The following is a 21,248-nucleotide window of genomic DNA, read 5'->3' as shown; positions in this document are numbered from 1 at the left end:
GGGGCGTATTCCAGAGATGTTTTCACACGTCTTCTCACTTAATACCGCACATAGGAGACACTTACACATTTTGATTTTATACCCATTGAAGTCATTTGAAATGTGACGCTGCAGCCGACACCAACACACATTAAAATATTAGTTTCCATGGTGATTGACTCAGTTTCAGTTACCTCTATTTCTAGAACAGATAACTCAGAGTTTCCCTTAACTCAGGGTTAACTTACTCTGAGTTTCCACATAACCCGCTTTCTGGAATACCCCCAGGTTTTCACTTCCCTTTGTGAGGATAGATTTCCCTAAAATTGTGTTTATCTATTTCAACTTCGAGGTCCTGGAGGAAATAGGCCACGCCCCCCCACCCCCCGCACAGGTAGCACACCTGACTCATGGGCGTGGCCGCCGCGTGCGCTCTCTCTCAAACTATCCACAACTTTTGCGTGGCTTTGTGGAGCTTTGGCCTTGTGCCACGTCGGCCATTGTTCACCTTTGTTTTTCTTCCCACAATCCGAAACTTTCCATGAAAGCCGAGCATGAGACCTTATCCTCGGTAATCCAAAAGCTTCTCGGGGGTCCGCCTCCGCGTTTGTGCCAAAAACCGGTTCGACGTCTCTCCGCGAGGATGATGACGATGATGATGAAGGGGAAGTGAAGGACCGTGCTGTCGCGTCCAGTATTTAAAAGTCGTTAACTTTGTTTTGCAACGTTATTGCGATTGTGTTCCTCTCTCGTGTGTCTGTCGCAACACTGAGGTAGGCACTCTGCTCATTTCATTGTGTTGTCGCCGGCGTTTTGTGTTGTTAAACATTCCACTGTTGGAAGTGCGTCGACGCTCTCTGTGTGAGAGCCGAGCGTCACACGCCAAACTCTATTCAAAGTTCCGGTAATTTAAAGATTGTCTCATTTCTTGCTTTCTTAAACGACTTTAACAACTTTATCACCTCTTATCTAGACAACTTGTTCAGTTCGGCGTAATCCTGTTGACCCACGCATCACTTTGCTCCACCTTTCCACGCAGGCGTTTTCAACTGTGACCTAAATAAAGTGGAAATACTCCTGAAGGAATGCGCTCAATGCAGAGTGTGATGGACCCGATTTCGTCAGCAAAGCCCCACGTTGTTACAAAAGCACTTCAATCCTACTTAACGAGATTAGCAAGTTTACCAGATAAACATAGCACCATAAATTGGTCAATTTTTGAATGGAGTTTGGTTTGGGGGAAGACACATCGACCTTGGCAGCAGAGGACATGCTTAACACTAGTACTATTGTGCTGAAATATGTGACTGTCAGCGTTTGCATGAAGTTTGTTTCCATGTTTTTCTTCTACACTTCTTAGTGTTACAGCATGAATATGTTCAGAAGAGAGAAAGGCTCGACGGCCACGTCTCCAGTGGTCCCGCCGAGACCCAGCCAGGAGGTATGAAGACTGTGTGCTGGTTTAGTTGGTTTCCATGTGTCCGTTCCATTAAACCAGAGACCTTGGTTCCATCACCAGGAACTGGACCACCCCATCGAGCACAGCCTCGGCCTGCCGGCTCCAGGAGCGACCGCCGGCAGCGAGGCGCCACCTGAGCTCAACCCAAAGACCAAGGCGAGCTTCAATATCTTCTCTGACCTCTTTGTTTGGCTTCCTGCTTTATTGACGTTAATTTTGTCATAATTATTCTGTGTGTGTGTGTGTGTGTAAACATCAGAGATCGGGAGTGATGGGAGTTATGAACAAGGTCAACCCATTCAAGTCCACCTCACAGGTAAGACATGACATCATCAGGAAGCCATTGTTAGGACTGATTAGTTCATGTAAGAATGATGGATATTGTTTTTCAGGCTCCCGTAATAGTCGTCAACGCTGCTTCCCCCGAATCACAAGAACAGGGAGCAGAAACCACACAGGTGAGAAGAGCTCAAATTATTAAAAACAATAACTATGCACTATTGTTTCTTTTTATTGAACTCACATTTTTGGCCCACAACTCAAGAATTCACATCCCGATGATGTCACTTTAACACAAATGTGCAAAAGTGATGACATTTTTCTACTGATGTGGATGTAAACTGCAACATGACAGCAGCGAGGCCGTAGTTCTGCTTTAGGACGTTTGTGACAAACATGAAGTGTTGACATTGTGTATTTACTCGAGTTTCGTTGTCATTTAGCCGCTTACAGTCTACAAAAGAGATATTGCTGAGCCTCTTCATTCATAAATGCACCGTTCATGCTTTTATTGAACTCACTTTAGCTAAATTGTCAAAGGTCAGGTTGCTGTTCTGCTTACCGAACCCTCTTCAGGTGCATCAGCGCCTCCTGGTGGCCTGGAGGAGGCGCGGCCCTGATTTACATGTCGGCTCGGATCACAAACCTGATCGCACACATGTACAGTTTGTGGTTCATAGATTGGGATTAAAGTGATCCCAATCACTTAGGAGGTAACCGTGAGATAAGGGCATTAATTAATGGACTATCTGAAACTTGTATTCCAGAACCCGGGCCTGCTGAGAGGGGTCATGCAGAAGGTCAACCCGTTCAAGTCGTCCTCGCAGGTAAAAGATTAACCCGGACATTGCTACAGTTTCGACGACGTAATGGTGAAAATGTGAATATGCATTTGTTCTTTACTCAGGCTCCTCCCACGGTGAGCAAAGCTGCTTCCTCCGAGTCTCTAGAACAAGGAGCCGACACCAAGCAGGTGAGCAGAGCTCAACATATGACTCATGTTACACCTGAGGCTCAGCAGACCGGCGGCAAAACAAACACAAAGAACTGAGCGCATCCTCTTCTGCATCTCGTGTGTTTTCAGGGCCCCGGCGTGCTGAGAGGGGTCATGCAGAAGGTCAACCCGTTCAAGTCCACCTCCCAGGTAGCCGATGGTGGTGGTGATGGGTCACGATGGTGATGGTGTGTGTGTCAGATGATGAGGGCGTCCACTCAGCTGCTTTTCTCCCGCAGGTCTCTAAAGCTGCATCTTCAGAGTCTCTGGATCAGAGACGGGGTTCAGACTCCAGTCAGGTGAGTGAGCTCTTTAGCTAACTCTGACACGTTCACATTGAGTTGGGAACATGATGATGTCACTGGTGCGGCCATACACAGTCTTCTTCATGACTCAGTAGAAAGAGGATAAACTTTTGGGAAAAGTGGCGCAATAACAGTTCCATGAAACAACATCTAAAGAGCATTTCTGTACCAGAAAAAGTCTCTACATACTGTTAATGTGATGTTTGATAAGATGGAGCTGTGCACTCTAAAGAAAGAATATCACATACGAGTGTGTGTCACTTTATCGGTTGTGTTTCAGAACTCTGGGAAAGTGAAAGACGGGATGCCGAAAGTCAACCTCTTCAAGTCTCCCGCGCTGGTATCTTCTTCTAAACTACTATCGTCCAAATGAACTTGTTACCGTGAGCGCGGTGAGTCTGTGTGACCGTCTCCTCTCGGCTGCAGGTGCCGACCAGCGACGCCCGCAAGGATTCCTCGGATCCTCCGGAGACGGATCGCCCCGGCAGACCGGTAAGGACAGACGAGTCACAGCGACGGAGCTCGTTCACACGCTTGTACTTTTTTTTTTTTTTTTTTTAAATGTGTATCTTTAATCAAGAATCCAGGGACGATGGCAGGAATGATGCACAAAGTCAACCCGTTCAAATCCCCCCGGCCCAAGGTACACGGAGCCGTCCAGGGCACCACACGGGTGTTTGGGAGCGGGAGCGTTGTTCTTGTCCACTTTGCTCGCCGTGTGTTCGGACGCCTTCACATTCCCACGGTGTTGATGTGTGTGTGTGTGTGTGTGTGTGTGTGTGTGTGTGTGTGTTTCTTTTCCCAGGATGCTAAGCCTCTGCAGGGCGACCTCTCCTCCAGCAGCGGCAGCTTGACGGACGGTAAAGACGTGTCGGAGAAGCAGGTAGAGGAAGTTAGCCGGTATTCACCGACTCGTTCATTGTAGATGAAGACGTTAAAGTCTCTTCGGCTGGCGCTAACCACCGACTTTATTTCAGATATTTAATCAAAACTCCGTTAAAGGGAAGAGAAGCTGCACAAACTCTGTTAATTTGGGGTCATGTTTCATAAGTAGAGAAAACAGATTGATGAAATGTGACTCCTCAGGAGTTCGTCATGTAGAAAGCGTGTTATTCTCGCTTCGACCACAAGGTGGTGCCAAACACAAGAACCTGAATACTTTTGTTCCTTCACACAACCAAAATGATTCTGTCTGTCAACTTACTTTCTCTTTTATTTATCTGAAATGTATAAACAAGAAAAGACAAAGCAGACATTGTTAAGTTTCCACTGTCAAAGAATGGCTCATACAAATCTCACATCTTGAAATGTATTCATCAGTTAGTCCGTTAAGCATTTACTGCTCTCTTAATCCTTAAATTACTAATAAAGCATTTTGTCTCACTCAAAGCTGAAAGATCTTTTGTTTCTCTATAATCGGTAGATATATATTGGACATAATCATTTACTTGTGATCACTTTAATTCATCACCTCGTGCAATATCCATTATGTTTAAGTACTTTTATACACGTTTCTATTGCATCTGTACATTTAATATTATTCTTACTGTTTCTTCTTTTTTGTTGTTTTAATACTGTTTATTTATTTTATCTTTATTTACTTGTGAGCAGTGCTGCTGTAATTATCTTATTTATGTTTCTAAGGTAGAGAACTTAACATTTATTATGTATTTTATCTCCCAGAATACTTTTTAATCATGACAATAATTAGTGGAAATGACTTGTGACGTTCTCAAAAAATGTTTGATTTGCCTCTCGGTGAAAGTAATCCCAATTTAGTTTTTTTCTGACTCTTTTATTTCATATTTATATATTTATATACCTCCTGCATATTACTTACACTCATGTAGTGATATTAGGTTTCATAGTGTTCGCTGTGTCACATGAAACCATAAAGATCAATAAAGAATACTATTTACTCTTTATCGTATTGTTGTACTCTTTTCAGAGCTCTGGGACGTTCAGAGGGATGATGCAGAAAGTTAACCCCTTCAGGTCCTACACACAGGTACAGCACACACACACACACACGGTGAATATTTAGTAATAAATGTTAAGTTTGCTTATAAAAAAGAGAGTTAAGCTACACGTTGACTACCAGCTGCTTGAGACTGTTTTTCATTGGCTGCTGCAGGAATGTGGAACTTGTGAAAGTCTTTGTGAGCTCTTTGATAACCACACACTTTATTTTATTTAACCTAAAGCGCATTAAAGTACAACAACCTTTGTAGTTCACACTGGACTCATCACCCGGCTGTTTGGTTGCGTTTCCGATGCAGAAGCCGGGCGAGGAATGCGAGACGGACTCGGCGGTTCCCGGCACAGCTTCCTCCTCCGTGACGCAGGTACGAGTTACGGGTGAAGTGTGTTTCTGCTAAAGGAATGGGGAAGAATTCATTTTACTTCAGAAGCACAAGACAATGAACAGAGCATTGTTGTAGACGATAACAGATCTGTCACTCGTTGGCTCAACTCCAGTATTGTGTTCATGTAGAAAGCATCACAGCTAGAAGTTTGATTGTGAGTCTGTGGAAGCAGTTTTGTCTCCAGGCCTCATTTTCCCTGTTTGAGTCGTCGTAGGAACCCCAAATTAATTCCAATACTTGTGTTTATTGTATGTATTTGTTCAGCAAAGTCTTATGGAAAAAATGTATATCTGCAAAAAATTACTTTACTTTTAAAAGATATTTTGATCGTAACTATGAACATCGGCATGATATAAGCCAGATTCTCAAAAAAATGCCTCCTGGAGTGGTCAATAAGACACCTTTTTGGAAAGATTAGGACCTAAAGAATGAGAATCTGGATCAGAAATTACATTAACACAAAGTCTTGGCCTGTTAGGAAGGAGTTTCAGTCAAAAAACTGTGTCGTTCTGTTCAGAAATGGAAAAATATCACGTATTTTCTGCCAAAAGATCTGTCTGAATGGGGCATGCTGGGACTTAAACTGGCTGCGGAAGGATTTTCGCACGGTTTCCAAAAGCTTAAAGACATGTTTTAACTCTTCTTTCCTCTCATCCATTTCTTTATTTGTTTTAAATCAGGAGAACCGGTTGGTTCTCCGGGACGAGAACTCCTCCAGCTCCGACAGCGAGGACGACGGCCACGTCGACGGCTCCATAGAACGACACGTAAGACGCCGGGTTCACCTCGGGCCCCTGGGTGCTTTAAAAAAAAAACTATTTAAAGAATGCTGCTTCTCGACGTAATCCGGAAAGAAATCTAAAAAAAACAGAAAGGCGGAGAAACTTACCGCGAGACAAGTGAAACCGGTTTGTTCGTCGGGTCAGAGATGTGAAGACAGACAAGACGTCTGCATCTCTAATCTCATCTCTTCGTCACTGGCTGGATGAAGAAGTTGGCTTGAGGCCTGCGGGCGCTCTGAGAGTCGTTAGCATCCAGCGTGAAATGGGGGGGAAAACGCCACAATCCAGCTGTTAGCAAAGCGCTAATCGCAGTGTGCAGCCGCGTAAAAGCTTAACTGTGATCTTTATTCGTGTGTCAAAGAGCTCACTTCTCTCCGCAGACCGTTTGGTACGCCGAGAGCGCCGCCGCCGCCGGCCTCGAGGTGGAAAGCCGGCCGGCGCCGAAGAAAAGAACGATGGTGTGTTGAACGGGGATTTGGGGGGCAGGGTGCATGCAAAGTGTCCTCTTTATTTTTGTGTGTAACGCACTTTTGGCGCTCTTCCTTCTCCAGACTTTCCGGATCAGGAGGATTCTGCCCCCTGCGTTGTTTGGGTCTGGATCAAAGGTAGCGGCCAACACATCCTCCTTCTGAAAGAAGCGGTCCATCCCACAGTTTTAGAAGAAAAAAGTGTTGATTGTTTAAGTGTTTTGCTCCACAGGACTCCTCATCATCGTCGTCTGACACTCAAGCCCCGCCCCAAGTGAGTAAGCTCGGCCGCTCCGTGGGCAACGCACCTTTTCAAACTCACAATTCGCTGCTTTTCAAAAGGTTCAAAAGCAAATGAAAAAAAGAAACGCAGACACAATAAAGGTTCCAGTGCAGCCATGAATGGACCCGAATGTAAAGCAGAAGCTCAAAGTTCAGGAGAGACTCGACCGCTGAGCTGCTTTGTAGACTCCACACGCAGCTCAAACAGCCATTTTCATAAAGGAGTGGTTAGACCCTTTGGTGCCTTGTGATAGAGCCACTTTGTTGCACTATGATCGGACTAAAACGTCTTTTTTAAGTTTATATTTGGCTCCACCGTCACGCCGAACCTTTCTCAGGAGAGCTCGTTTCCTGTTGCGCTTCCGGGGAGGCCGACAGTTACAGGAACGCTACCCGTGATTAATTTAAAGGAAGAACAAGAAAGACACGTAAGACGACGTCTGCCGTGTCGTTCTGTCCTCGTGCTGCAGACTTCCTGCTGCGTCGGCCTGCTCGCTCCTGAATGCAGAGTCACATAACATGTGACTCAGAATCAGTTTTAATGGCCATAAATTTGCACAAATGGAATTTGACACTGGTTTCACTTTACTATTCTCACTTGTATACATACAATAAGCCAGATAAATGTAAAAAAAGACATTAAAGAAAACAGTAAAGTCCAGAAAGTGCAGACAATCTGATTAATTGTTCATATTAATTGTATACAGTGAGGGTCCTTCGCATATACATGCATTTCAAAGTTTAGGATCCTATAAAACTTTTTAATGACACTCTGCTTTAGTGCTGCAGATGAAAAAATTACAATTTCCGCGATGTGAAGTCGACTTCTTCCTCAACTAGATGACCTTCAGAGTATTCTTTCATCATTGTTACAGAAGGTGAAACAAATAAAACTGTTATGTAGTGAATAGTTGAAATATTTTTCATTTAAATGTAATATTCTAGAATGAGCATTAGAGTAAATATTGTGAATGCTCTTTGCTAACCAACTAGCATTTCTGAAGTGGCACCACAGGTTTTAGGAGCGTGTGACTGCATTTATCGGCCTCTAAACACAATGTGCTGTATTTTTATTTTCTTTCTTTTAGGAAGTAGTGGAAGTTCAGACTCTGGAGATCGCTGAAGTGCCAGAGGACATTGAAGGAACGGCCCTGGACCCTCTGGACGTGAGCTTTTTTTTGGTCACATGATGCGTCTGTGTGTATTTCATTTTTCTGTTCACACTGAATCATCCCAACGACTTTCCGATGGTTCACTTCCAGGATGAAGAAGGTCTTCTCGGGTGGTGGAGATCCGTGGACGGTGGGTGGACATGGACGATGTTTTCTGTATTTATTGGTGATCCTGCTTCTTATTAATTTATACGCACTATAATTATTTATATCCTGTGTGTTAGGCTGGGATCAGTTTAACGAGGACAAGCAGGACGATGAGCCTGAAGAGTAAGTTTATTGAAGTTTTTCACTTTTTAATTAGACAAAACATCAAAAGCAATGTAGTTTGAGACCATGATATATTTATTATTACCCTTTGGGGCCCTGATTAAAATACTTAATGAGGGAAATTACCATATACGGTCACTCGCATGATAAAGGAGACATCTTACGCATGTCCACAAAACTGACCTTTATTAAAAGTTGTTTTTTGGTTGAGATCCACATCTTCAGGTTCTCCTTTTTGTACTTCCTGTTGCGTTGCCTGACCCGTTAACCTCTCGCCTCCCGTCCCAGCGTGGTGGAACAAGCGGCGGATCGCGTCTTCATGGCGGCGCGTCTCTTCGTCCGCTTTTTCAACCAGCGCGGCGCCTCCCTGCAGCAGCGCATCCTGGAGCTGATGGGTGTGGCCGACTCTGCGGACGTTTTCCACAGGAAGACCGTCAAGGCCAGCGTCGGCGGCGGGGTGGCCAGCGTGGCCGGGTCCATCACCACCATCACGGGCCTCATCCTGGCGCCCTTCACCGCGGGGGCGTCGCTCATCGTCACGGCCGTCGGCATCGGGGTGGCGACGGCCGGCGGCGTGGCTTCCGCCTCGGCCAACATCACCGACACGGTGCATTCAAAGACGGACCGCAAGAAGGTGGAGAAGATCATCCAAGACTACGAGGGCGACATGAAGGACATCAAGGAGTGCCTGGAGTTCTTGCAGGTGAGAAGATTTAATTTTTTTGGTCACATTATCGATAAGCTTGAAAATGGAAAAGTCATGGAATTTTAAAATGGATATTTCCAGGCCTGGAAAAGTCATTGACATTTTGTTTTATCCCAAAAGTGTAGTAGAATTCCTGTAAATGTGTTATATTCATATGTTCATGGCGTTCATTTACGCTGAGTTTGAAATAATTAATGTTTTGAAAAGAAAAAGGCTCAAAATATGAGCAGCATACATACAGGAATCTGTATAAATGTTTATTCTTTTAATCAAACTATTGTCTCTCATTCATTTGTGTCATTTAAGGTTTACTGTATGCTTTGAATCCTCAGTTTAAATACCACATTTTATCACTTTTTTGTTTACACCAAGATTTCACTAAATGTATAGTCTTAAAAATTTGGTTTAAAATCATGGAAATCCATTCATCCAAATGTGTATGAACTCTTGACCATTTTACTCGTATACAAGTGTGAAGATTGTTATTGTCATTTTAAAATGGTGCGTAGATAACCACCTATTTTAAACATGACAGTTACACTATTGTATTAAGTATTAATATTATTAAATATTAAGAAATAAAAGTAAAAAAAAGTCTATTTTGTTGAGTCCTAGAAACATTGTCTAATTGACTGAAGTCATTCTGGAATCATGAAAGTTTTCTTGCTCACCAAAGTCTCAAGTAGCCATTTGAAATGATAATTTGAGCGCCTACTTTTTCCACCCAACCATTAAGTGGTTTTAAGTCTTCTGTAAATACCGCCTTTCAGCGTGTTTTGGATGGGGTTGAACACATGGGGTTCACGCATCATGTAAAGTCTCTTATCTCCCCGACAGGAAGGGATGGAGATGCTCGAGGAGTGGGACTTTGAAAAGTACGCCGAGAACATCTCTAAGAAGCACCTCAACCAGAACGTCAAACACGTGATGAAGGAGGGCGGCCGCGCCGGCAAGGCGCTGGTGATCAACACGGAGAGCCTGATCAGCACCGTCCAGGTCCTCAGCGTGGCCGGGGGCGCGGCCAAGGCCGCCCAGGTGATGAGCGTCACCACCGGAGTCATGTCCGGCCTCTTCCTGGCTCTCGACCTCTTCTTCCTGGCCAAAGACGCCAAGGAGCTCAAAGAGGGAGCCAAGACGGAGTTCGCCGTCAAGATTCGAGAAGTCTGCAAGGACCTGCAGGACGGGCTGCTGGAACTGAACCGCATCAAGGAACAGCTGCAGAAAACCATCGACGGGATCGAGGTGGAGGTCGACGACGACGAGGAGGAAGTGGATGAAGAGCAGCTGAAGTCTCAGCTGAAGAAACTCGTGGACTTTGAAGATTGAAGGACGGCGGTGAGGGAACTAGCCAAAGCCAGCGCCAAAAACACTCATTTAGTCATGGTACTTTCTCAGAAAAGCTCTTTTCCAGTAATATATATGATGCATATTTATATTAGTTATATTTATAATGGTCTTTTTAAAGTAGAGGTATGTGCATTGTGCCATGATGAAGTAAATGTCACTTTTTTCTACAATAAAAAATGGTTGCCTGATTATTTGTCTCGCTCGTTTTTTGTTTTTTTTAACCTTAACTTACCTCAGATGTGACGGGTCAGAAAAAAAAGTGCCTCACTGACGTATGAAGGACATGAAAAATGTAGACAGTCCTGCCTAGCTTGATTTTGAAGCCCCATTAATCCTTGTGTTGACAAACGTCCATGAGGTAAAGAATGTTTTCAACTGTGGCAGGTAACTAAGTGTCATGGAAAAACAAATGATTTCTTCCGATGAGAAAGTAGCTGGAAAGCCCTCATCCTACGTCAAGCATACGTACGTGCATTCCCTTGCAGTTTCTGTTCATGGTGACGAAAAGAAAAAGTAGTGAGGCTCAGGCAGTGGAAGTGAGAGAGATGAAGTATCTTCCAAAGTCTCAATCTTTTTAGAAGCAGTCTAAGGTCTGTGTGTTTTTGCTGAGTCACAACTCGTGGTGTTGGTTTCAAGTCACTGTGCTCTCAATAGACCAACACCCATTCAACGACACAGTTTTTAATGAACTTAAAATTAACCGTTCAGTCGTAATCCGTCAATTAGGCTTTTTACATATGTCTATTATACAATATGCCGTGACAGACGAGGTGTGCTGTCCTTTTAACCCGACGCTTCATTGACTCAGTGACCTTTGGCGCTGCATATCAAAAGCGCTAAATCCTATAAAAGTTCAAAGTTGTGGAATTGTCTCGCTTTTCTACTTTCTTTGCAAAAGTAATCTAGAGACCATAAATGAACCTAAAGACCGACACCAGTGAAAATGTTCCATTTCCCGGTCACAACAGAGGAATAGTAAGAAATTAGTAATACATTACTACTAACTTTTGGAAGCAAACACTGCAAATGTGCCCAAGAGGGGATCCATTGGTCAGAATAACCAATAATAAGATAAGCTTGAATAATATATGGAGTATTTGCCAAGTATGTTTCACAAAGAATGTGTCATGACGGGTGGTGCATAACATTCGACAATAAACACAGTGCAAGAAATTGGAACTCATGAAATTTGCAATTAAATTTACAAAAGAACATCCAATTTAAAAAAAAGGTGCACAGACAAAGAGATGACAGTGCTTTAAACAACTGTAATTTAGGTCTAATGTTCAAGCGTAATATAAAATTGATTGTAATTGGCAAGTGTATTTAAATATGACGTGTGAAGGGATGTGCAGGGGAGTGACTGGATGGAAATTGTCCTGTGGGTCAGAGTCAGTGGGGGACCAGGACCCGACTGCCGACGGGAAGAAACTGTTGGTGTGTCATGAGGCCTTAGTCTTGATAAATCGCAGCCTCCCTCCAGAGGGAAAGGACACAAATAGTTTGTGTCCAAGGTGAGAGAGGTCATCTAGAATATTTCTTGCTCGCTTTTGGGTCCTTGAAGTGAATAAGTCCTGCAGGGATGGCAGAGCGAGTGATGCGCTGCAGCCTGCCCTTGGCCCTTGGCAGTGGCTGCAGCGTACCAGCTGGTGATTGCAAGTGGACCATTATTGACTTTGCCAGGTTTAATTTCTTCAGGCAGTACATCCCCTGCTGAGCCTTCTTGGTGATGGAGCTGATGTTCAGCTACCATTTGAGGTCCTGGGTTAGGGTCGAGGGCCAGAAAACAAAAAGGACTCCACAGCGTCGACGGGGGAGTCACACAGGGTGGGAGGGGGGGGGGTGAGAGTGGGACTGTGTTCTTCCTGAAATCCCCAACCATCGCCGCTGTCTTCAGAGCGTTGAGCTCAAGGTTGTTTTGGACTGGCCCACGTCACCGGATGGTCAGTCTCCCACCTGTAGGCGGACTCGTCCCCACCAGAGATGAGTCCAATGAGGGTGGTGTTGTCCACAAACTTCTGGAGCTTGACGGACTGGTGACTGGAGGTGCAGCTGTTGGTGTACAGAGATAAGAGCAGAGGGAAAAAAACGCAGCCTTGAAGTTATGAACCGAGAGGCCAAGACTTGTTTTCCTAGCGTCACATGCTGTTTCCTGTCAGACAGGAAGTCCGTGATCCACTTGCAATTAGCGAATACAAGTGGTGAGCCCAATTATTTTATAATCACAGTTACTTGGGACATGAAAGACAAAATGGTTAGACATGGTTGAAAACATTACAATAGCGTTTTTAATTTGTATAATTATTACAACTATTGCCTGTCCACAAAGTGAATACATTTTTTGGCTGTCTGGAAACAAGGTGCGGTAATCTGCTTTTGTCGTCAGTAAAAGATTTCCTTGATTCGTTTTGGGAAGGGTAAAGAATCTGCCCCAGCCGGTTCAAAGCTCTGACTAGAGAATGACAGAGGCCCGTTAAGTAATCGAAACTGACTTCTTAAAAACAGACATTTCGGCACACTTATTTTGATTAATCAGGCTTTACTTATTCAATTCAAAGGGTATAATGTACTTACTTTAACTTATTTGTTTCCATTATTGTTGTTTCATGTGTAACACATTGGGCGGGGGAATAAAATTGATTCATGTATAAAAAAAGAAGATGATTATTCTAAAATGTGTTAACGCAGCCTGCCCTTGTCAGTGGCTGCAGCGTACCAGACGGTGACAGGAGCATAAGTGCACCGTCATTGTCTTTGGCAGGTTTAATTTCTTCAGCTATTTCAGGAAGTATAATACAAGTACAAGAGCTGCAGAACAAGTTACAATTCAACAAAAGACAGCAAGAAATGTGTGTATGTACTGGAAAGAGTAGGATGTAGAATGCAATACATCAGCATTATTATCATCAGGAGGAAATATCACGTGTTTTATAGTGTTCACTAATAGACCGCCTATAGCTAATTCATTAAAAATATTACTCGATAACCATTTCCTTTTACTTTGTTGTTAGTTGTTGCTGAGAGCGGGTGTTCAGAAGGTAAACAAATTAGGTGCTTTATTCAGTAAATGTGTTTTAGGGCATAAACAGCAGAGTAAAGCATATTGCTAATTCAATTCACTCGTGTTTGGATTCATCACGGGGTCAAATAAACTTTCAATAGGGAAAAAGGCTCAGTGTAGGCCTTTAGGTCAAGTCTGTCAACTATGCAGTAACCAGCTCTCTCGTCCTTGACGCGGATGTGGCGATGCATTATTTTCTCTGCATTGATGAACTATAATGCGTCGCAGTCTGAAAAGAAACATGGACTTGTTTTGCACACGTTTGTGTCACCCTATGAACTCCATTTGAACATGCCCGTCCGGTTCTGTGAGCAACAGCGGAGCTATGAGACGGCTTAATAAAAATTTGAAAGTTGGCCAAGCTGTCAATCCGTTCTCCTGTTATCACAACGATCCCTACGGGCAAACTGAACACAATGTGGCAGTGAGCTAGATTTGTGACTTCAGTTCATTTGCAACCAACCCAGAACAACACGGCTATCAGATTTCACATCTTCTGGCCGGGAACAAGTATCGGGCTTCAAAAAATGCATTTCAAGAACACTGCATGCAATAGTTCCCTCCCTCCCTCCCGCCCTTCCTCTCACAAACAGTGAGCAGCTGCTCGGCCCACAGTCTAAACGTCAACTTGTATTGACAAAAGATAGATCAAGTCCTTTCAAATAAGCAGCGAGTCTCTCAATCAGAAATATGAGGCAGCATATTATGAAAAGCTGAGCGCGAATAAAAGATGTGGGCCTCTCGAGTTGCGTGTGGACAAACATTGTCTGACGTGGACAGTTCTCCAGACTCGCTTTCCTCACTGGTAGGACCACTACAGGAAGCGGCCACACACGTATTTCTTGTATGGAGGGGGGGTCAACCAAACTCTGCACATATCCGGTCACGCTCGCTCGACTGCTCAACTCTCATTGTCAAGTCAGACGTTTAAGAGGCGTTTCAAATAGGCGGCGGCTGACATCGCTCTGCTTTGGCATCAATGATCACCATGCACTCGCATTATTACCAAAACATGACATTTTAACCTGCACATACATGAAAAAAAGCTCTCATGTGCAAACACAATGGGAGCAGCCCGGAGCCCTGGATATAGGACGGTATCGTCTTCAATCGGATTGCTACTTAAGTTTAAGTGTGCACATATCTGACTGTGTAGCAGTTTTGCTCGACTCTTTACACAAAGGGAAAATTAAGGCGTGGACAAATATTTGGTTTAAATTATTTGTAAAGGCTGTAGCCTTGTGTACGCAAGTAAGCACACGGCAAACAGGACGGGTTGCTAAACAAAGTGCTTTGACGCTCCTCAGAGGTTTTACAGGCTAAGTATTATAATTCACAACCTCCCGTTTTCATGAACTGAAAAATAACTGTAATGCCAGAACAATAAAAAATATTTAACGTTTGACCGCAGTCATGAGGACAAATGAACCACACAGGTCTCGTACATCAGCATTCCAGATCAGACTGGAGGCGTTAACCACTTAAAAAAGATGAGTGACTTCCTATACGTTGACACGCATGATGAAATGATAAAACACATAGCCGAAAGCAAGTATAGTAACGGGACGTGTGTCATGGCTATAATGCGCCGAGTTACGACCGTCCCGGTTTACATAGGCACCTACATAAGTATGAGTAATAGTCAGCTGGCACACCTGCTGATACTCACACCTTTACCTCAGCTCAGCTCACACATGACGGCTTTAACAATTGAATTGAAAATTACAAATAGCAAATCATCGCTATTGTTTGAAATCAAAGCTCTTACGTCACAAAACGCCACTTGTAAAAAATTTGGTTTAGTTTTCGTCACAGCATTGTTTGCCTTTGTCAAGTCGGCCACATTTGTGGAAATAGTTATGACTTTTGTTACATACTTTCTGAACGTGACACTTACTTTCACATGACACTGTGCACGCCTCCAGTTTGACAACTCGCAATCAACTGGGGAAGTTTTGTGTGCATTGAGGAACTTAGGAAGAAACAAAATACTAGTTTCCGAGCAGAAATACTTCCCTACAAAGTCAACCAAACAGGTTTGACACATGAGAGAAGGGTACTTCCACAGCCCAATAAATATGTTGTTGACTTTTTCATGTGTCAGGAAGATTCTTCTGTTTAGTGAAGCATCCAGCACATATTCATAACCCTTAAACTTATTGAGTAACAGTTTAGACGCCAACTGACAATAAGAATCAAAAAATTATCCTTTTACTTTCTTGTTGTCGTCTGTAGTGGTTGAAACACAATTAAAGTAATTTAGGAAATACATTATTGTAACTGTATACAACAAACACTAGCTCTAAGGAAAGTATAATACACAATTCAAACCTCTAATTCCAAGATTGTTTTTTGTTCTTTTCGGCTTGTATGATCTGATCCTTGACTCAAAATCGTGACACAATCATGCGATAAGCCATGTACACGCTCCTTTAAAGCCATTGTTAGTGAAATCCAACTCTTACCGTTGGCTCCGTTATTAGCAGGATTGCAAATAGCAACGGGAAATTTGACCCGATACACTCAATGGTCGCATATGCAATATTACATTTGATTAATTAAGGGAAAAAAATACAATGAATGTGTGAATTATTTTTATTCACTACATTTGTAAATTCCGGCTTGAAAGACAGAAAGACGGTAAACACAAACAAGAAACCAGAGAACACAAAGTTAACATAAGAGGCTGCACTTTGTCTGATAAACCAGTTCTGGCCATTGTGTCAGTAGTCTCTTGACTGGTTTCATATACCTGCCCGTGTCATTGTATTCATGCAAGCGCCCCTCCCTCCCTATCTCCCAGGTGTCTCTCTTTTAAAATGGGGAGGCAGGAGATCTGGTGCATTAAATAAAACATTACTTAAAAAACGAGAAGGCACCTATAATACTGAACAATTCTGTGACTTTATTTCTATTCTATTTTAATTGACCCTCCAACAAACCATACGGCCGTGCTCCGTAATATGTTCATGATGAAAAGTAAGATGTTTATTTTGAACACATTGGAGGAGGACACAGTGCGCGTTTCCTCATCCCTGTTACGTCAAAACATGAAGGTCACGAGGAAGTAATGTATTTAGTATCCATAGGAAGAGACTAAGGGGGCAAAACATGCACAATCATCGCTGTGAATTACATAAACACACCTTTCAGCCTTCATTCCAAGCCCTGCCCTCTAGAAACATCACCAATGATGTCAGGGAAGGGTTTTTTGTTTTTTTTTGGGGGCTGACTCTTTCCAGACGCCATCGTTTAAATAGGGACACAGGGAGCACAGGTGTCACACCTGAACCTTGGATCCAGCTAAGAACATCGAAAGGAGAAAGCAGCCTATCAAGAAGCCACACCGGAGAAACACTACACAAGAGCTTCTTTTTCAACAGACTGCAGATTGTTTTGCTCATTGGAACTAAAGACAATATTTACAGGTAGGCTTATAAGTTACAACTTTATTTGTTATGACATTACTTTAAAAGTTATAGACATATGTCTATACCTTATGAAGTAATGTCATATGAAGTACTTGCAATCAGGTTTTCTTCAAATTTAGGATTTGCAAAGTTACATAAAATATATCACGTTTAGAATCAATTTCCGTCATCTGAATTGTTTTGTCTTGATTAACCTCAACTATGTGTTTCCCTCTAAAATTCCTTGAAGAGCATAGCTCAACATTCCATGTTTGTTAAATGTTCTTAAATACGTACGTCTCGTTAAATATTTCTCCTTTTATGATTTACTCTGAGCCCACCTGATACAATCTCTTGACACAATTACCATAGCCTAAGTGTTTTACATTATATTACCTAAATCAATATTCTTGCCCGACCCAATCCAGGCATGGATAACCGACTTGTCCTCGCTGTCCTATTTGTGACGCTGTCCTGGTTATCAGCGGGCATCTACGCCCAAAACAACACTACAACAACAACATCAACGATCATGACTAGTGCACCAAGCACGACACCAACAAACATGACTAGCGGACCGAGCACGACACCAACGAACATGACTAGTGGACCGAGCACGACACCAACGAACATGACAAGTGGACCGAGCACGACACCAACGAACATGACTAGTGGACCGAGCACGACACCAACGAACATGACAAGTGGACCGAGCACGACACCAACGAACATGACTAGTGGACCAAGCACGACACCAACGAACATGACTAGTGGACCAAGCACGACACCAACGAACATGACAAGTGGACCGAGCACGACACCAACGAACATGACTAGTGGACCAAGCACGACACCAACGAACATGACTAGTGGACCGAGCACGACACCAACGAACATGACTAGTGGACCGAGCACGACACCAACGAACATGACTAGTGGACCAAGCACGACACCAACGAACATGACAAGTGGACCGAGCACGACACCAACGAACATGACTACCGGACCGAGCACGACACCAACAAACATGACAAGTGGACCGAGCACGACACCAACGAACATGACAACTGCGCCGGCCACCACAACACCGGTAGCCACAACAACTGCTCCCCCACTGACGCCAAACATCACAGTGGTAACTCTTGAGGTGAGTGATGCCCAAAAAATAGAACATAGTGGAATACAATAGAACTGAATTTATAATCATTGATGGTGTTCAACATCATCAAAGTGCACATTTTCTACCCACTTAAAAGCTTCTAATCTCCTTTGCAGGAACCTGTTAATCGGACAGGATGTGGGACCGAGGCGCTGTGTGCATCTGAGCCTGCAGAGTGCGACCCCTCCACCGGAAGTTCCTGTTTCTTTCTTAATGCCAGGCAGACGAGCGGTAATAACTTTGAATTTGCGCTCTCAGGAGAAGCAGAAGGCTACATTGCTGCCACCCTGTCAACTGACGCAGAACTGGTATGCTAAATTCTGCCACTCGCTCACTTACAGATGATAGGACCATGACGGCTTAACTAATGCTGTTTATATAGTTTCTTTGAAGTCATTTGTTTAAATAGATTCTTAACCATTTCTGTTTTTTCACCACAGGGAGGAAATGACACAACATATGTCTGTGCAAATAACAACGATGCTGTTCAATTCTTTGCCACTCAACTCAACGACGGCGTGCTGACTGTGACAGAGGTGAGTTCTACTCAGATTAATGGAGTGAGGGGATGATTATGATTGTTATATTTATACACTGAACACTCATTGTCTCTTTTGCTTTGCAGCTGAACGTGAACTCTGTGAGAGGCAAAATCAATGGAAATACTATCCAGTGTACATTTGCTGCCACTGTACCAACCTCTGCTACTAGAGGTAGAGCTAAGAGAGAAACTACAACATCAGGTTTCGCAGTTGCAGTCTCCACTGGACCTTTCAACAGCTGTAAGCCAACATAGTGGAGACACTCATCATATGCATTTTAAGCAGCAAATAAGACACATTGTCAGAGACTATCACAGATCATACTGTATATTAATATGTTCCCATGTCCATCAACTTTTTGTCTTTTGCTTGCTTTTTCAGCTACTGGTACTCTGGGAAGCCCTACCCCCGTAGTACAGACTTCTGTTTTAAACCTGGCAAATCCTAATAGCACAGTCACCAATAACCTTGCCACCAACACCACCACGTCCCCCAGTACTACCACGGCACCAACTAACATGACAACAGCACCAACGAACATGACAACAGCACCAACGAACATGACAACAGCACCAACGAACATGACAACAGCACCAACGAACATGACAACTGCACCGGCCGCAACGACAGCGGTAGCCATAACAACTGCTCCCCCACTGACGCCAAACACCACAGTGGTAACTCTTGAGGTGAGTGATGCCCAAAAAATAGAACATAGTGGAATACAATAGAACTGAATTTATAATCATTGATGGTGTTCAACATCATCACAGTGCACATTTCCCACCTATTTAAACGTTTTTTATCTCCTTTGCAGGAACCTGTTAATCGGACAGGATGTGGGACCGAGGTGCTCTGTGCGTCTGAGCCTGCAGAGTGCGACCCCTCCACCGGAAGTTCCTGTTTCTTTCTTAATGCCAGGCAGACGAGCGGTAATAACTTTGAGTTTGCGCTCTCAGGACAAGCAGACGGCTACATTGCTGCCACCCTGTCAACTGACGCAGAACTGGTATGCTAAATTCTGTCACTCGCTCACTCACAGATGATAGGACCATGACGGCTTAACTAATGCTGTTCATATAGTTTCTTTGAAGTCATTTGTTTAAACAGGTTAATAACCATTTCTGTTTTTTCACCACAGGGAGGAAATGACACAACATATGTGTGTGCAAATAACAACGGTGTTGTTCAATTCTTTGGCACTCTCCTCAACAACGGCGTGCTGACTGTGACAGAGGTGAGTTCTACTCAGATTAATGGAGTGAGGGGATGATTATGATTGTTATATTTATACACTGAACACTCATTGTCTCTTTTGCTTTGCAGCTGAATGTGAACTCTGTGAGGGGCAGAATCAATGGAAATACTATCCAGTGTAGATTTGCTGCTACTGTACCAACCCCAAGTACTAGAGGTAGAGCTAAGAGAGAAACTACAACATCAAATTTAGCAGTCGCAGTCTCCAATGGACCTTTCGACAGCTGTAAGCCAACATAGTGGAGACACTCATCATATGCATTTTAAACAGCAACTAAGACACATTGTCAGAGACTATCACAGATCATACTGTATATTAATATGTTCCCATGTCCATCAACTTTTTGTCTTTTGCTTGCTTTTTTAGCTACTGGTACTCTGGGAAACCCCACTGCCAGAATACTGACTCCTGTTTTAAACCTGGCAAATCCTAATAGCACAGTCACCAATAACCTTGCAGCCACCACCACTACGTCCCCTACTACCACTACCACTACCAACCACGCCATTACACTCCGTCAATCTCTGACTCAAGGTAAGTCAAGGTTATTTTCTTAAAGAGAGAACAGTTGTCCTAAAAGTGTGTTAGAACAATGCCTAATAAATCATGTATTTCTGTCCTCCCCTCCAGCTGTGCTGATCACTGTGGGTGTACTCAGTCTGACCATGCTATGAGGAAACTGAAACCCCAAAGAAGAAGAAAATCATACCTTTGCTATTTATACATGTGTGCTGATTACAAACATCTCAAATGAGGTTTACCATCCGCAATACATCCCACATTATTAGGATCATGCTTCATTGTGTATCAACTTACTGCAGTTGAAAGTAGCAGTGATGGAGGTTGAACCCTCTTTAATCGCCTAAGGACTATTATCGCATCCATGAAAGCTAATTTTTAAGTTTTTTTATTCAATATGTGATCAACTGTGTTTGTTTTGTAACCATAGGACTGCTGGATTTCTGTCCTACGAGTTACTTTATTGTAGCCACATATATTGACTCTCTTCCTATCAATCAAATCAATCGCTGTGTGGTTAGATTAGGACACAAATGAAAAGCACAATTACAACTACCAAGAGTAATCACAAATAAAATCTAATTATTTAAACCACTCCTTTGCTATCACATGTTATACAAACAAATAAATTATATTTGTATGTCAAAATGGCCAGATGGGGAAATATAAATGGCCATAATTAGCTTTTCTTTGGTTGTCACTATGCATTGCATTCATGGTTTGTGTTTCTGGTGACACACAAGACAGGCAACGTAATACTAGAAAATTGAGTTTGCATTATATTATTATTACAATGTTATCCTCTTTTGTGTGAATGTATATATTGATGACTCCACCAAACGTTTACAATGAAGCCTTTATTGGCTGATATTTTCATATGTCCAAGTGCAA

The 21,248-nt window shown here is 43.2% G+C and overlaps 1 protein-coding gene and 1 long non-coding RNA gene across 3 annotated transcripts; both read left to right on the top strand.

The window, feature by feature from the left end:
- The first annotated feature begins 456 nt into the window (after positions 1–456).
- Positions 457–10,593, top strand: LOC137792264 (uncharacterized). 2 transcript variants are annotated; one of them, XM_068587860.1, is made up of 24 exons: positions 457–752; positions 1,340–1,420; positions 1,499–1,594; positions 1,698–1,754; positions 1,831–1,896; positions 2,485–2,544; positions 2,625–2,690; positions 2,802–2,861; positions 2,951–3,010; positions 3,297–3,356; positions 3,443–3,508; positions 3,597–3,659; positions 3,822–3,899; positions 4,965–5,024; positions 5,296–5,361; positions 6,063–6,149; positions 6,545–6,622; positions 6,716–6,769; positions 6,864–6,905; positions 8,002–8,079; positions 8,176–8,215; positions 8,310–8,355; positions 8,644–9,058; positions 9,899–10,593. In XM_068587860.1, exons 2-24 carry the CDS (start codon positions 1,349–1,351, stop codon positions 10,385–10,387), a joined length of 2,259 nt encoding a protein of 752 aa, XP_068443961.1. In that variant the 5' UTR covers positions 457–752; positions 1,340–1,348; the 3' UTR covers positions 10,388–10,593. The 2 variants fall into 2 exon arrangements, with proteins under 2 accessions (XP_068443961.1, XP_068443962.1); XM_068587861.1 differs by lacking the exons at positions 457–752; positions 3,597–3,659 and having other exon boundaries at positions 1,299–1,420.
- An 8,875-nt stretch (positions 10,594–19,468) lies between these two features.
- Positions 19,469–19,983, top strand: LOC137792630 (uncharacterized). Its single transcript, XR_011078116.1, has 3 exons — positions 19,469–19,589; positions 19,722–19,817; positions 19,907–19,983. It is a non-coding gene; the product is annotated as an uncharacterized lncRNA (long non-coding RNA).
- Positions 19,984–21,248: the final 1,265 nt, after the last annotated feature.

Source organism: Clinocottus analis, unplaced genomic scaffold, assembly GCF_023055335.1.
Source record: "Clinocottus analis isolate CAN_PGR_092001 unplaced genomic scaffold, fCliAna1.0.p SCAF_21, whole genome shotgun sequence".
NCBI classification, from domain to species: Eukaryota; Metazoa; Chordata; class Actinopteri; order Perciformes; family Cottidae; genus Clinocottus; species Clinocottus analis.
Note: the sequence above shows the minus strand (reverse complement) of the source record. Positions and strands in the feature narration are given on the sequence as shown.